The sequence below is a fragment of the Stenella coeruleoalba genome, assembly GCF_951394435.1.
Source record: "Stenella coeruleoalba genome assembly, chromosome: 6".
Lineage (NCBI taxonomy): Eukaryota > Metazoa > Chordata > Mammalia > Artiodactyla > Delphinidae > Stenella > Stenella coeruleoalba.
In genome coordinates, this window is record NC_137151.1 from 81,274,397 (window position 1) to 81,289,383 (window position 14,987).

General features: G+C 36.1%; 1 protein-coding gene across 1 annotated transcript in view; it reads left to right on the forward strand.

Moving 5' to 3' along the window:
- FAM171B (family with sequence similarity 171 member B) overlaps positions 1-14,769 on the forward strand; it is a 66,113-nt gene extending 51,344 nt beyond the window's left edge. The window contains exons 5-8 of the mRNA XM_079924131.1: positions 721-891; positions 4,058-4,174; positions 9,516-9,639; positions 9,884-14,769. Coding sequence (XP_079780257.1) covers positions 721-891; positions 4,058-4,174; positions 9,516-9,639; positions 9,884-11,228 — 1,757 coding nt within the window. The 3' untranslated portion in view covers positions 11,229-14,769. The remainder of the gene's footprint in view (positions 1-720; positions 892-4,057; positions 4,175-9,515; positions 9,640-9,883) is intronic.
- Positions 14,770-14,987: the final 218 nt, after the last annotated feature.

Genomic DNA, 14,987 nt, shown 5'->3' on the forward strand with positions numbered 1-14,987 from the left:
TTACAGTGCATTACTGACCAGTGCAACTAGTCTACAGAATATGTATGGCATTATTTTGCTTACCTTATAGTTAGAGTTTCAGGATGTTTGCAAAGGTTAATTCTCTTACATTTAACAGAAAATTTCCAATAAGCCAGTGGTTGCCCTGTCTGATAACTGAAGACATATACCAGATTCGGTGGCAGCGATAATAAGGATTCCTTTCGATGGCCTCCAAGGCGCTATGCTATTTCCATCTCTCTCTGACCTCCAGGCTTCTTTCTTTCTTACACATGCCAAGATCACTTCCGATTTGGGAGCTTTGTGCTGGTTTCTTCTGCCTGGAAGGCTCTTCTCTGAGGTCTCTGCATGGATGGCACCTTCTCATTTGGCCACTGCTCAAATGTCTCCCCCTCAGAGAGGCAGCCTTCCTGTTGGTTTTGTAGGTTTTTAAAAACATTGAATTAGATTCCAGTGACCTTAAATCAGAGGACTCAGAGAGAATTTGATCTTTAGGCTCATACTGATTTGTCAGTGTTACATAAGTATAGCATTTATTTATGATATATTATATACTTTAAAAATCCTTAAGTAGAATCCAGTATCTATTTGATATTAAAATGGATAACCCTGGGTGAAATAGAGGAACTAGATATTTTAGGCCCATATTAGTCTGTTGTTAATACACAACTACAGTTTGTGTTTTACATATGATTTTAATGAACTGTCTTCTGTTTTTAGGTTTTGAAGGCAATGAACTGACTCCTCTTGCAGCAATATGTGTGAAAATATATTCGGGAGGAAAAGAATTAAAGGTGGATGGCTCTATTCAAATTTCTCTCCCACTTCTACGTACAAATGGTATAAGTGCAGGGGATCACATACCTGCCTGGACATTTGATATGAATACAGGTATGTGAGCTAGGTGAAAAGGTTCTGAATATTTTAGAAGTATGTTTCTATATTTTTATTTAAAATTTTCATCTTTATTAAGGTATAATTGACAAATAAACTTTCTATATTTTATACAAAATATTAAATTTTAATATGCATTATTTAAATCATTAAAATATTTATATTTGAATGTTTTTTCTTTAGTAGAGTACTAAATCAGTAATATTATAATTTTAAGCACTTTGTTAATGACGAAAAGTGACCCTACTTTGATTAATATAATACAATTGTGGGGAAAAGGATATCACTGTTACATTTTAAGATAGCATTATTTACTCACATTCCCATGTTTTTATATTTTGAGCATAAATAAAATTTTTAAAATTAGTTCTGCTCTTATGAGTTTATTTTTGTTTTGATAGGAAATATGAAGTTATATATAAAAGCTTGGCTAAAGCAATTGATAAATATATGCTAATTTCATGAAAATAACACTGTTTTTTATATGTATGTGTGTGTATATATGTATGGGTGTTACATTTATAGAGAGAGAGAGAGAGGGAGAGAGTAGAGAGATTATTTTCCAAAAAAAAATCTTTCGTACCAATTTTGTTCCCTGAGTTTATCCTCCTAAATGGCAGCTGGATGCACTTTTTTCCCTTCTGCTTCTCTTGGTTTTCTTGTGTTTCCATGTAAATAAGGTGGGAATCTTTACCAAAAAACAAAAACAAGAAAAGATGATCAGTCCAAAACTGGGTCCAGGGGTAGAACTGTCTTGGGTTAAGTCACGTTACACAAGCTAGACAGTTTTGCAGGACTTGATTTCTTTCTCATCTGTTTCCTGTGTTAATACCTTTCTGGAATAGGATTTCCCTTCTGAGTATCAAGAAGGCTGTAGGTGCTCTCACTTTATACTACCCAGGTTAAAGTCCAACGGAAAGAGAAATTCTTTTCCTAGTAGCTATTACCTAAGCCCTTGGATTCACTGCATTTCTAGAATGGGGTTTGCATGCCCATCTTGGAACCAATCTTTGTGGTCTGCAAATAGATTGCACAAATTTACTTAGGCTTAAGTCATGTGTTGGAACTGGGATTGGAGCCCTAAACTAGTCATGTGGACTGAGAATAGGGAGCAGTAGATCCTCAAAGGAGATTTGGAATGAGGTTTCACTGTAACTGGAAGGGTAGGTAGTGAGGCACAAACACACACATGTTCACTATAGAAGATAAAAACATGGATATATTATTGTTTAAGAAAGACTGGAAACTATATAAGTAACAATGGTAGTTGTAAGGGACAAACTCTTCTTCTCTCAACTCTATTCTACACTCAGAACTTCACTTCTGGTCACCAAATGTGAGGGTGTTTTTTCTGTACCAAGCAGGACTCTTAACACGAGCTAATAAGTGTCCTAAAATTTCATTCAATTTAGACACTCTCTACCTGGAGTTAGTGTCAGATCCTACAGGTTAAGGACTCGGTCCTGCAGCCCCCAACTCAAGAGGCCAGTTGCAAGTCCAGCTTGTCACCCATGCTTCTGCCCAGCTGGCTATAAATTGGAGGTTCCCATGACCCTCTCCTCGAGTTTGATAACTTGCTAGAACAGCTCACAGGAAGACAGTTTACCAACTAGATTATCAGTTTGTTATAGAAGGGTACGACTTGGTAATAGCCAGATGGAGGAGATGCACAGGGCAAGGTATGGGAGAAAGGGCCTGGAGCTTCAGTGCTCTCTCCTCTGGTGCTCCACCCTCCCAGCACCTCCACGTGTTCACCAACTCTGCTCTCTAAACCCTGGAGTTCAGGGATTTTTATGGAGGCCTTATTATGTAGGCATGCTTGATTAAATCGTTGAACACTGGTGATTGAGTTCAAGCTCCAGCCCCTCTTCCTCCTCTACAGGGGTGCGTAGGGGTGGGGATGAAAGGTCCAACTCTCTGATCACGTGGTTGGCTCCTCTGGCAACCAGCCTCCTATCCACAGGGACTTTCCAAAATTCATCTCATTAACATAAACTCAGGTGTCATTGAAAGCAGCTTGTTATGAACAACAAAAGACACTCTCCACCTTTTTGGACCTTATCACATAGGAAATTCCGAGGTTTTAGGAGCTCTGTGCCAGGACTGGGGATTAAAACCACATATATATTTCTTATTATAAATCACAATGTCACAGTGGTATACTACTGTTAAACATTGGATTAAGAGCTCTAAGACCTGGATTCTGGTCCATTTACCAGCAGTGTGATTTTGAACAAATCACTTAATTTATTCCGGCCTCAATTTCCTAATTTGTTGAATGAGAGAATTGTTTTAAGACACTTTAAAGAAGAATATCTGCTTTGAGTTCTGCTTTCTGATTGTTTCTCCTGAAAAAGGCTTTTGTCTCTAATGTACCTTCCAGTGGCACAATTTTTGAATTAATTTGTCACATATGTAATGCTTAGTTTTAATGTGACTATTTAAAAAGCAGTAGGTTGACTTATTCTGATAATTCCAAGTTTGTCTACCTTATTAAAAACACTGTTTTACATGTTATAGATATACATCATTACAAGGAATCAATAAACCAAATACAACTATACACCAAACTTATAAATAGCTTTGTTATGCTGGACTTCATAAAAGATACTGGCTTTACTGAATGCTTTTTTCTGTGAATAACATTTAATTGAATCCAAATAGCATTTTTTAAAGTTTTAAAAAATTGAGCTCTAAAAGAGCTAAGCCAGCAGTACTAGAACAAAACTGTATTTAATAAATAATAAGGCCATAAAACATAGACTATAAGTGTTTAATCAGAATCCCAGAATAGGTAACAACCACCTGTTGATAAATTTGGATTTAATTACTCACATTCTTATTAAGACATATCTCAATATGCACAATGTAGACATTATTTGGAGTCATGATTTCCCTAAATAGATCTATATCCTTAGTTTATTAGTATTGATTTTATTTCCTTTAGTCTTAACAAATCAAATTATTCTATTTAATATATTATAATATGTACTGTATTATGATGTAATATATATATTATCCCATGATAATATATTGCCACAGTTTTCATAATCTTTGAAAAAGTCTTGCAAAGTATTCTATACATGACTATCAGCAAACTCCTATCAGCATTAAAGATATATAAACTAATTGATTAGTATTTTTTACTTGCCTTCCTTTGTAGGTGCTTGGGTAAATCATGGCCGGGGAATGGTCAAGGAATATAACAATCATTTAATTTGGACATACGAGGCACCTCATTTGGGCTACTGGATAGCAGCTCCACTTCCAGGAACTAGAGGTATGGTAAAAATGAAACAAAGAGTAAATTTTAAAAAGTCCAAATAGTCATGCTGAAATTGATATTAGGAGATTCCTATTTTATTCTGAGCATTGCTACTTACTGTATGACACTGGAAAAAGCTTTTAGTCTCTTGATCTCAGCTTTATTTTATTTTTTCCATGTGTATCAGGAAAGATTAAATTCCATGAACTCGAAGGTCCTTTATAGCTGTAATATCTGATGAATCTGAAGTATGAAGTGTATTCAAATCAAGAATTTCCTTAGTTTACTTTTTATGAATAAATTCTACCCAGATCAGTTAGCGTTTTTGGTTGCAAAAAACAGGAATAGATTTTAGATAATTAAAAACATGTGTTAGGATATAGGGAGTTTGCAGGATCCTAGGGAAAGCTGAAGAAGCAGATTATAAAAGGCAGGAATCCTAGAGGGCCCAGTTAGCAGACCTACTTGACTGTCTTTGGAAGACTGCTGCTTCATAACAGCTGATACTAACCCTTTGCAGTCCTTTCCTCATACTGGTCCTGATCTTTCTAGAGATGTGGAATTTAGATGGGCCCAGACTTAGGTCGTGAGCATTCTCCTTGGTGGGGCTGTGGTGGGGAGGAGGAGGGGCTGTTGAATAATAGTGTCCCCAGACTGTTTCCGAGATAAGACAAGTGATAGGTCAAATGGAGAGTGGCCTGACATATGCACAGAAGGTGGACAAAAACCAAGAGCTATCTGCTAGGAATGGCCTATTCATATTCTAGGAGAAATAAGTATTTCATTTTTCCTAGATTTAACATGGTATCAAATTATCTATTTACTTTGTGCTTAAACACAACTCAAGACGTAGGATTTCTATCTCAAAATACTCAAACATTGCATGTTTCATCCATTAATTCATCTTAAAAAAAGAAATACTCTAACCTACTGTAGTGTAGACTGGTTGCATCATGGACCTGCTACCACTTTCTAGGGCATCTGGGTGTTCACTGGTATAAATTCTTGGCTTTCCCTGCTGCCAGCTCTGCTAAGTCAACTTTCCAGCAGTCAGCATCTTGTTGCTCTTGTCTCTTATCTCAGTCTGCCTTAACCTATGGGTTTTTGTCTATTTATAAAAACAAAACATCATCAAAAAGTCTACAAACAATAAATGCTGGAGAGGGTGTGGAGAAAAGGGAACCCTCTTGCACTGTTGGTGGGAATGTAAATTGATACAGCCACTATGGAGAACAGTATGGAGGTTCCTTAAAAAACTAAAAATAGAACTACCATATGACCCAGCAATCCCACTTCAGGGCATATACCCTGAGAAAACCATAATTCAAAAAGAGTCATGTACCACAATGTTCATTGCAACACTATTTACAATAGCCAGGACATGGAAGCAATAGCCAGGACATGGAAGCAACCTAAGTGTCCATCAACAGATGAATGGATAAAGAAGATGTGGCACATATATACAATGGAATATTACTCAGCCATAAAAAGAAATGAAATTGAGTTATTTGTAGCAAGGCAGATGGACCTAGAGTCTGTCATACAGAGTGAAGTCAGTCAGAAAGAGAAAAACAAATACTGTATGCTAACACACATATATGGAATCTAAAAAAAAAAAAAGGTTCTGAATGCAGACGTAGAGAATGGACTTGAGGACACAGGGAGGGGGAAGGGTAAGCTGTGACAAAGCGAGAGAGAAGCATGGACATATATACACTACCAAACGTAAGGTAGATAGCTAGTGGGAAGCAGCTGCATAGCACAGGGAGATCAGCTCGGTTCTTTGTGACCACCTAGAGGGGTGGGATAGGGAGGGTGGGAGGGAGATGCAAGAGGGAGGGGATATGGGGATATATGGATACATATAGCTGATTCACTTGGTTATACAGCAGAAACTAACACAGCATTGTAAAGCAAGTGTACTCCAAGATGAAAAAAATAAAATAATGTAAAAAAAAACAAAACAAAGCTTTCAGTGTCATTTTAGTAAAGTTTAGGGAAAGTGTGAAAGCCAAATGCATATGTCATTCCTTCATCTTTAATCATGTGTCAGAGAAAATTCTTTTGGTTTATCTAGTGTCTTGGTTCCCAGCTGAAAGGCAGCTGCAACCTGGCGATTTCATGCTGTTCAGGAATAGTCCCAGTGCACACCCTGATCCAGGATGTGGATGATATTTTGCATACATTTCTCTGTAGCAATTTATCTGCTAGCTTTGTTAGCAATTTATCTGCTAACTTTGTTAGGCTTTGCTTTTTTCCTGCAATTTTAAAAATAGTTTGGTATTTTCATTTTACATTTGACAACCTTTGAATTTTAAACCATGCAAGGTAACAAGACTTTTTTTCATTGAAGCTAAAATTTAGTATTTCAATAGAAGAAATATGAGCTATTAATATTAGCCATTACGATCAAGAGGATGTTCTGTTTTTGTTTGAACTTAGTGCTTATGAGATTTATTCAGAAACCAGAGGGTGATTACTTTTGTTTTTCATGGTGCAAAATATCATGCAGTCTTGCCAGCTATCTGACCATATCCCATTCTAGATTTGCCACTATAAAATGATGAAAAGATGAAAAAGAACAATATTTAATACTTCAGCTAAATCCAAGTTCTTTCATTTCTAATAAAAATGACCTAAGGGGCACTTGAGTTTTATAGAGAAGTGTGCTTTCCACTGAAAATATACCTGAAGCAACCAATCTATACAAGATGACTATGAATTCTAAAAGCTGAAATAATTTTCTAAAATAGGTGGAAGTTTTGTTTTAGCTTGTATGTCAGGAACGATTTTGTGTGAATCAGAGTACTAACACAGAAGTGTGGGATTCCCATTCAGTTTGAATTAGATACCTTCTAGTGATGGTTTTGAAAAATCCATACGAGAAATATGGATAACTTGATAACTTGACTGTAGTTCTGGCTTTGACAGTAATTAACAGGGTAAGCTTGAAATAGGTACTTACCCATCTGAGTATTCGTTTTCTCTTTTCTAAATTGCGGGAGTTGGATATGAGGATCACTAATGTCCCTAAACATTTTAGGATGCGAGTGCTACAGTAAACTCAAAATTGGTCCTATGATGGGCCAGTTAGTGTCTGGTGTGCTAGAGCTACTTTAGTTATAATTTGGTTAATAATATACTAAATCTGTTTTTAAAGTAAATCTTAATATTTTTTCAAGGAATTCTAGAAATCTGTTTAAGTGCAAGAAATTAAAATCAATTGGTTTTTCACAGATTGCTACAGGTAAATAGGTGGCTGAGTATAGAATTTATTAAACAAGTACCATTACTTTTTTTAAATATGCATTTTCAGGTATATTTGAATGAAAATATATTGTAATTTTCTACCTTTCTAACCCCTTTTGGGCATGCGCATATACACCCAGTGCGCCCACACACACATGCAGATGTATGCTTTTTTGCTATTGTCATACATATAAGATTTGGGACAAATGCAACAATGTCAGCCTCTTAATTCCAAAAGTGAGTTCTGTTGGAATTCTGTGGAGTGAAAATTGTTAGCATTACTCTATTGTGGAAATATATATTCAATATTCTTTTGGAGAAGAAGTTGAATTTCACCCAGTGAATAGCCGAACTTTACTCTGTTGCAGCTCTGGATCCTGAATAAGAATCTGTAGGTAGAATTGTTACCCTTATCTCTTTTTTGTTTGAAGAAATTTCATATTGTGCGATGCTGTGCTTGGTTGCCTATCCAATATGATAAACATTTTGTTATCAGTTACCATATAGGAAAGCATGGTCAATACTGAAGTGCCTGTTCTTCTATAACCTTGATGTTTCATTTAACAACAGTGGTATAATACAGCTAACACTTACTGAGTGCTTATCATGTGCTAAGCACTGTCGTAAATTTTATACGTATTGACCCATTTAATCTTCGTAACAACCCACATGGGTGAGGTATGACAGTTATGGACTGAGACACAAGTAAATGAAGCCTGCCCAATACCTCACAGGAAGAAAGGGTGAGGCCAGGATTCCAGTTCAGGCATTCTGGCTCTAAAGTCTGAATGCATAACCACAACACTGCTTCTCCAAATCCTTTAATATTACTATTACTTTAATCAACTTAGATGATGCAAAAGTTAAAGGATCTAAAGGCCTCATGATCCTTAGTCTTTCCAGTGTCCTTGGTGAAGCTGAAAGCTTCACGCTGGACATCTTCTCATGGTCAAGATGACCAGAAAATCGGGTGTCTCATCACCTTGAATACGTATTAAAATCCAGTTGATACTGATCTGTAGAGTTGTTGTTATATACATTTTTGAGCAAAATTAGGTCTTAGTGACGTTGAAACATTACCTCAAGATAAGTTGCATTTATTTTCGTGCAGAATATTCATAGCCTGCCCTGATCATCCCAGTGCTTAGTCTGCTTTTACTGCAGTTAAGCTAATTACAACAGCACTGTATATGTGTGCTCATTGTATATATGTGCTCATGAAGAAGAATAATGGCTCACCTGTGCCGCTGCTGGGCTTAGCTTGCTGGGATCATAGCGTCATCTTGTTCTGGAGTCCAGCCTGCAATTAAAAGTTGCAACTTTTAATTCCTCAGGTCCCCCAGTTTTTGCATTCTCTTTGGTCCTTTTCATCCCTGCTTACTTTGGCAAATTCTTTTTGGATTTATCTTTAAAATTTCTTTTTTAATCAAATGCAGCTAATCATAGTCAACGCTCACTCCATTCTATCTCAAAACCTCTTTGCACAAAGCTCTCGTTAGAAATATTTTCTCCCAGTTTATTCCAGCAAATATTTTGCTACCACATGGCTTGGGCCACCATTTTTATTGCCTCCTGCAACAGTTTCCTCACTGCCTGGCTTGGAAGCCAGTGTCACACATTTTAGGTTTTGTCATAGCAGCACTTCAGCATCTCGCTGCCACTGTCTGCAATACTCAGCCATAAGTAACAAATAAACCTGTTATCTCAGCAGCTAACGATAGCAAACACTTGTTTGTTGCTTTCACTTCATGACTGTTGGGCTTGGCTTGGTTCGGCTCAACATTTTTTCTCGTTCCAGAACCTAGGTTGAAGGAATAGCAAAACTTTGGGATATACTATTCACATAATAGAGGGCCTTAGCAAGAGGACAGGCCATTCAGGCGGCCTCATTTAAGATGCTCACATTTCACTGGGCAGAGCAAGTCAATTGATTAAGCCCAAAGAGGGTAGGGAAAGTAATCTCCACCCACAAAGAAGCCTGCCATGGGAGGGGAGCAAATAAATACAACTGTGTATACACGTATTTAGTCAGCCTTGCCCAAGATAGGACATTGAAAATTTGACCTAAAATAATATATTTTCTCTTTGTTTATTTTGAACCATTTAGGGTCAGGTATAAATGGAGATTCAAAGGACATAACTGCCTACCACACAGTGTTTCTTTCAGCCATATTAGGAGGAACAATAATTATTGTCATTGGATTTTTTGCTGTACTTCTTTGTTATTGCAGGTAAGAACAGTATTAATGTGTATGAACACAGAAACTATCAGACTATAGTATCATGTCAATTCTGTGTATTACAATGTTAGTAGAAATCAATGGTTTGATCTTTAAAATATGTAGATTAAAATAAAAATGGATATATTCTTAGAGTAGCATTGCATATATTAATAAACATATTATGAGACGATTTTTTAAAATGAAACCTTCTAGATAAGTTTTAAACATTTTTTTGCCTTCTCTTCTACTCTAGGGATAAGTGTGGTACTCCACAGAAAAGAGAAAGAAATATCACTAAACTTGAGGTCCTCAAGAGAGACCAGACAACTTCAACAACTCACATAAATCACATCAGTTCAGTCAAAGTTGCATTAAAAACCGAGGACAAGTCACAGTTATTCAGTGCCAAAAGCTCCTCGTACAACCCTCAGAAAAAGGAACCATCAAAGGTAGAAGCAGAAGAAAGAGTTTCCATGGTAAAAACTCGGGACAGTTTAAAAATCTACAATGAAGATGTTTCATTTCTGTCAGTCAATCAAAATAATTACTCAAGAAACCCAGCTCAGTCTTTGGAGCCCAATGTAGGATCCAAACAACCTAAACATATTAACAACAATATATCTTCATCTCTAGGTGATGCTCAAGAGGAAAAGAGGTATCTCACAGGTAGTGAAGATGTGTATGGGCATTCTCACATTCCAGAACAGCTTATGCATATCTACAGCCAGCCCATTGCCATCCTTCAGACATCTGACCTCTTCTCCACTCCAGAGCAGTTACATACTGCTAAGTCAGCTACTTTGCCAAGAAAGGGACAGTTAGTCTATGGCCAATTGATGGAACCAGTAAATAGAGAGAACTTTACGCAGACATTGCCCAAAATGCCAATGCATTCTCATGTACAGCCACCAGATGCCAGGGAAGAGAATATCCCACTCGAAGGTCAACAGAGCTTGCCATCCCAAACTGCAGATTGGAGCCGGTATTCAAACAGCCTACTAGAATCTGTTTCTGTTCCTGGAACACTAAATGAAGCTGTTGTAATGACTCCCTTTTCATCAGAGCTTCAAGGAATTTCAGAACAGACCCTCCTAGAACTGTCCAAAGGAAAGCCCTCCCCCCATCCCAGAGCCTGGTTTGTGTCTCTTGATGGAAAGCCAGTCGCACAAGTGAGGCATTCCTTCATAGACCTGAAAAAGGGCAAGAGAGCCCAGAGCAACGACACGAGTCTGGACTCTGGGGTAGACATGAATGAGCACCACTCAAGTAGAAAACTGGAGAGGGAAAAAACGTTCATCAAAAGTATGCATCAGCCTAAGATCCTTTACTTAGAAGATTTAGACCTGAGCAGTAGTGAGAGTGGAACCACTGTCTGCTCCCCCGAGGACCCAGCTTTAAGGCACTTCCTAGATGGAGGGAGTGGAGCTATCATGGAGCACCCTGGGGAAGAGTCCCCAGGAAGAAAAAGCACCGTTGAAGATTTTGAAGCCAATATATCCCCCACTAAAAAAAGGGGAAGACCACCACTAGTCAAAAAAGATAGCAAGACTAATATCTGGAAGAAGCGAGAGGAACGCCCACTGATTCCCATCAATTAACAGCAAGAGTGGTTGTGTCTCTGCTGTCTCGTGCTGTTTATTCTTGCTTGTTGTTATAAACTGCCGTATGAACTTCTGCAGAAGTTGAGACTGAGCAATCTCATGGTCCCTGGACATGTCTCAAGCAGAGTAAATAGTAAAATGGTAATTCAGTAGTGAGAGAAAGATACTAAGGAATGCTTTTTCTGGCCTATTCTTTTCATTTATTTTTGGGTGATGAATTTGAAGTATCCAAGAGTTCAAAATGTGAAATAGCTTCAAGATGTTAGTTATCCAAAAATGTTGCTCAGTCAGCAAGTTGAGTCCTGACTCTGAAGAATAACAGTGAAAATTGTACTCCTAAAGTTGCTTCCAAAAATGTTGCTTCTGCTTTGATGACTACCCCTGTGAAATGTTTAGAAATGAAACTGTATTCTTCAGGCATCATATTCTTGTGAAATGTTACTATTATGTTCTCCACTGCCTATACTTGAAAATAACTTGATAAATATTCTGGATTGATGTTATTCTAGAGTTCAAAGGCCAAACCTCATTTTCTTTCTTTTTTTAAACAGCATGTGTATTGTTATCAACCCAAAAGTAAATTCCATACTCACATAAGATGGGCAAGAAGCTACTTGGTTGTTAGAGAGGGAAATGCCAGCTCTTTGGTTGTTTTTGGATACAACGTCACAGAATAAAAAGGTTAGTTTATTTAGAAATCTGAGAAATGAATGCCCTGATACTGAATTTTTATTTAAAAATTTCTTACCCCCTTCCCCATCACCAAAAGTGAAGTGAGCTTAGCTGTCAAGGAAAACTTTTTACCAATCTAAAAAAAAAAAAAAACCTAAACATTCCTCCCCCTCCCCAATTTTTAGTTTAAGACTCACTGATACATGTAGGCTAAAATCAGTTTTAAGGTATTTCTTCTATTTAAAAAAATTTAGTCACTTAAACACTATTAAACTTGATTTAAAAAATCAATGAATTGAAAGTTTCTTATGAACACTCAAAATTAAAATATATGGAGCTAAAGGAAGTAAATATTTCAATATTTTCTGAAATGTCAAGCAGAAAAAAAAATGCCATTTCCCTGAGAGAGACTCAAAAATACCTTCATGATACTAGGTGTATATCCAGCTCTTTTTTTTCAGTTGACATTCATAAAAAATGTTTGGGAAAAACAGTTTCAATTTCATGGGAAAAGTAAAAGATTTTTCTTAAATCACTTAAATGCTTTAAGTTATATAACATTTTTTCCAAGTTTGGAAGTCATATATTCATATTCTTTTCATCATAGCAAAGAATTCAGTGTGAACACATTCAACAGCTCTTTTTAATTATGTGTTTTCAACTCCAAATTATCATTCCTATGTCCTAAAAATGAAGCTCTTTGTTAATTAAAATCAGCTCATCCCATTTTTCTTAATTTCCATAAAGACAGATGTCTGAAGCAGCTTCCCCTTTCCCCTGGGGAAAAAATGAAACTAAACTGCTTTATTTCTCATGCCCTACTAATTAACTTGGAAGCAACATAGAGACCCAAGGCACATAAACAAGTTGAAAGAACTAAAATTAGCCACATTAGCTTCAGTCAAATTATATAGATATACAACAAAAGGCAACAGCTTTTTCCCCAAGACAGTAGACTTCAGCCAGTTTTTTCCTGCAACCATTTCTGAAGCATCTAACATGTCAGATATAACACTCCTTTCTGTATTAACCCGAAGAATTTAAGACCTAGGCAGAAGTTTGCTATATTCTACCCCAATCCATGAAACAGATAAATGTTTTGGATAATACCTAGATTTACTTTTTTTTTGGGGGGGGGGAGTGATAAGGTCCAAAATTAGAAGCAGCTTCTTATTGGTTTACACAGAAAGATGTAGTAAAAGCGGCATAAATGAAAATGATTTGGAAAAGGTTAAGGAGTTAGTGCTCTGCTGAAGTGCCTTTGATATAGACTTGCTTTATTAGAAGGATATGATAACATCTTTCTTAAATGTGCATTTTCTTTCTGTTAGCCAAATTAAACAGATGTGCCGTTTTTATTAATTAAAAATATAGACCTCGTGTTTCACGTTGGAACAATGAATTTTGCATGCCAGTGACATCTCTTTGTGTGTTTAATTATTTTTTGAATCCAGTTTATATTGATACATTGTTATGTTGGAATGAAGTTAGAAACTATATAGTAATATATTGCACTTCAATATTTTAAGTGTATATTTTCCCCACCCTTAAAAATGTTTAATCTCTTATCTTGGTAATGGAATACACACATTGATATAAGGGTATACCATTCAGGTATGCCACTTACTCATTCTTGTGTAAAGGAAATGAGAAGATGTATCCCCAAGGGCTTTTCTAGAAATACTGTTTTTGGTTTCAGAATAAAGTCTTATTTTTTTATACACTGCACATTCTGTTCTCAATTGGGTAGTATAGGCAATTTATCTTTTCTAATGATCCAAACAAAATGTGAGTAGTTCACAGATTTCCTGTTAAAAAGCTGAAGCCATCTACTTTTTCTTAACCCAAGTGATAATAAACCTGCAATATTCACAAGTTTCTTAAAATTTTTAAATTGAAAACCAACAGTTTTTTGCAAATGAAAACCTTGAGAATTTTGGTCACAAATGTTAACATCTGTGGATCCTTTATATATACTTTGGATATATCTTAAAGGCAAAATTATCCCTTAATTAACTGATGGGTTCATTTACTAAAGCACAGCTATATGTATTTTTGAATACATATTATGATCTTGAATTTATAAAATCCATTTTTATGACATTTATGCAGTTGTATAGGGATTATGCCCTTTTATAATACACAGTATAGCACGAAGGTCACCAGTATTGAGGAATAAAAGCACTTCTTTGCTTTGGCAGTCATTTTCAGATCACTTTCTATGTGTTTGAATCCTCTGGTATCAATACATAGTATAGAGTTTTAGGGGTCTGTGGGTCAAATTGTGTCCCTCAAAACTTCCCAGGAAGGTGAAGCTCAAAGTTAACGTATTCATTTATAGGGAATGAAGTACTCATTTCTCCATGTACTAGAGTTGTAAAGAATTTGACTATGTTAATTTCCATCTCAGACCTAGAGTTGACATTTTGCTCTCTTGTTTCCAAGTGTTTCTATCTTTTGTATTTTTTCATCAGAGGAATCTCACATTTCAGTGTACTTAGTGCCATTACTAGGATATTTACTGCTGAAAACTGTTAACAATCTGAAGATTTGAAAAATGTTAAACATAGTTCAGTAAAGATAATAAAATAAATCTAAAAATGTACTTGATGCATTGTTTTATTTTGGGTAAACTATGAAACATTCCTTCCCAAACTGTTGTTTAATATAGCGGATATTCAATTATTTTTTCTTTATTACACTCCCTATAGTAAAATAAACATATTTGAATACCCTTTGTTTATATAATGAACTTGATTTCTCTTTGTATTTCACGTTCTCCAAGGTTCACATTTTTACTACTAAAGCTGAGTATAGACATTATTTTTCCATTCAATGAGAATACTTTTCAAGATAATCTGATAGATATTTAGGTAGTTGCAGTTTTATATTCTAAAGGAGAAATGATACAATACACCCTCCCACAGCCCCTGCAAAAAAATTTCTTTTGACTTTAAACCAAAGACTAAATGATGACACAAAGGCTGTTTACACTTAGAGAGTTAGATCTCCTTCAAGACGCTTTCTGCTCAGTTAATTGAACAATGCCCAAGTTCATGCAGTCTGTATTTTGGGGCTTTAGAT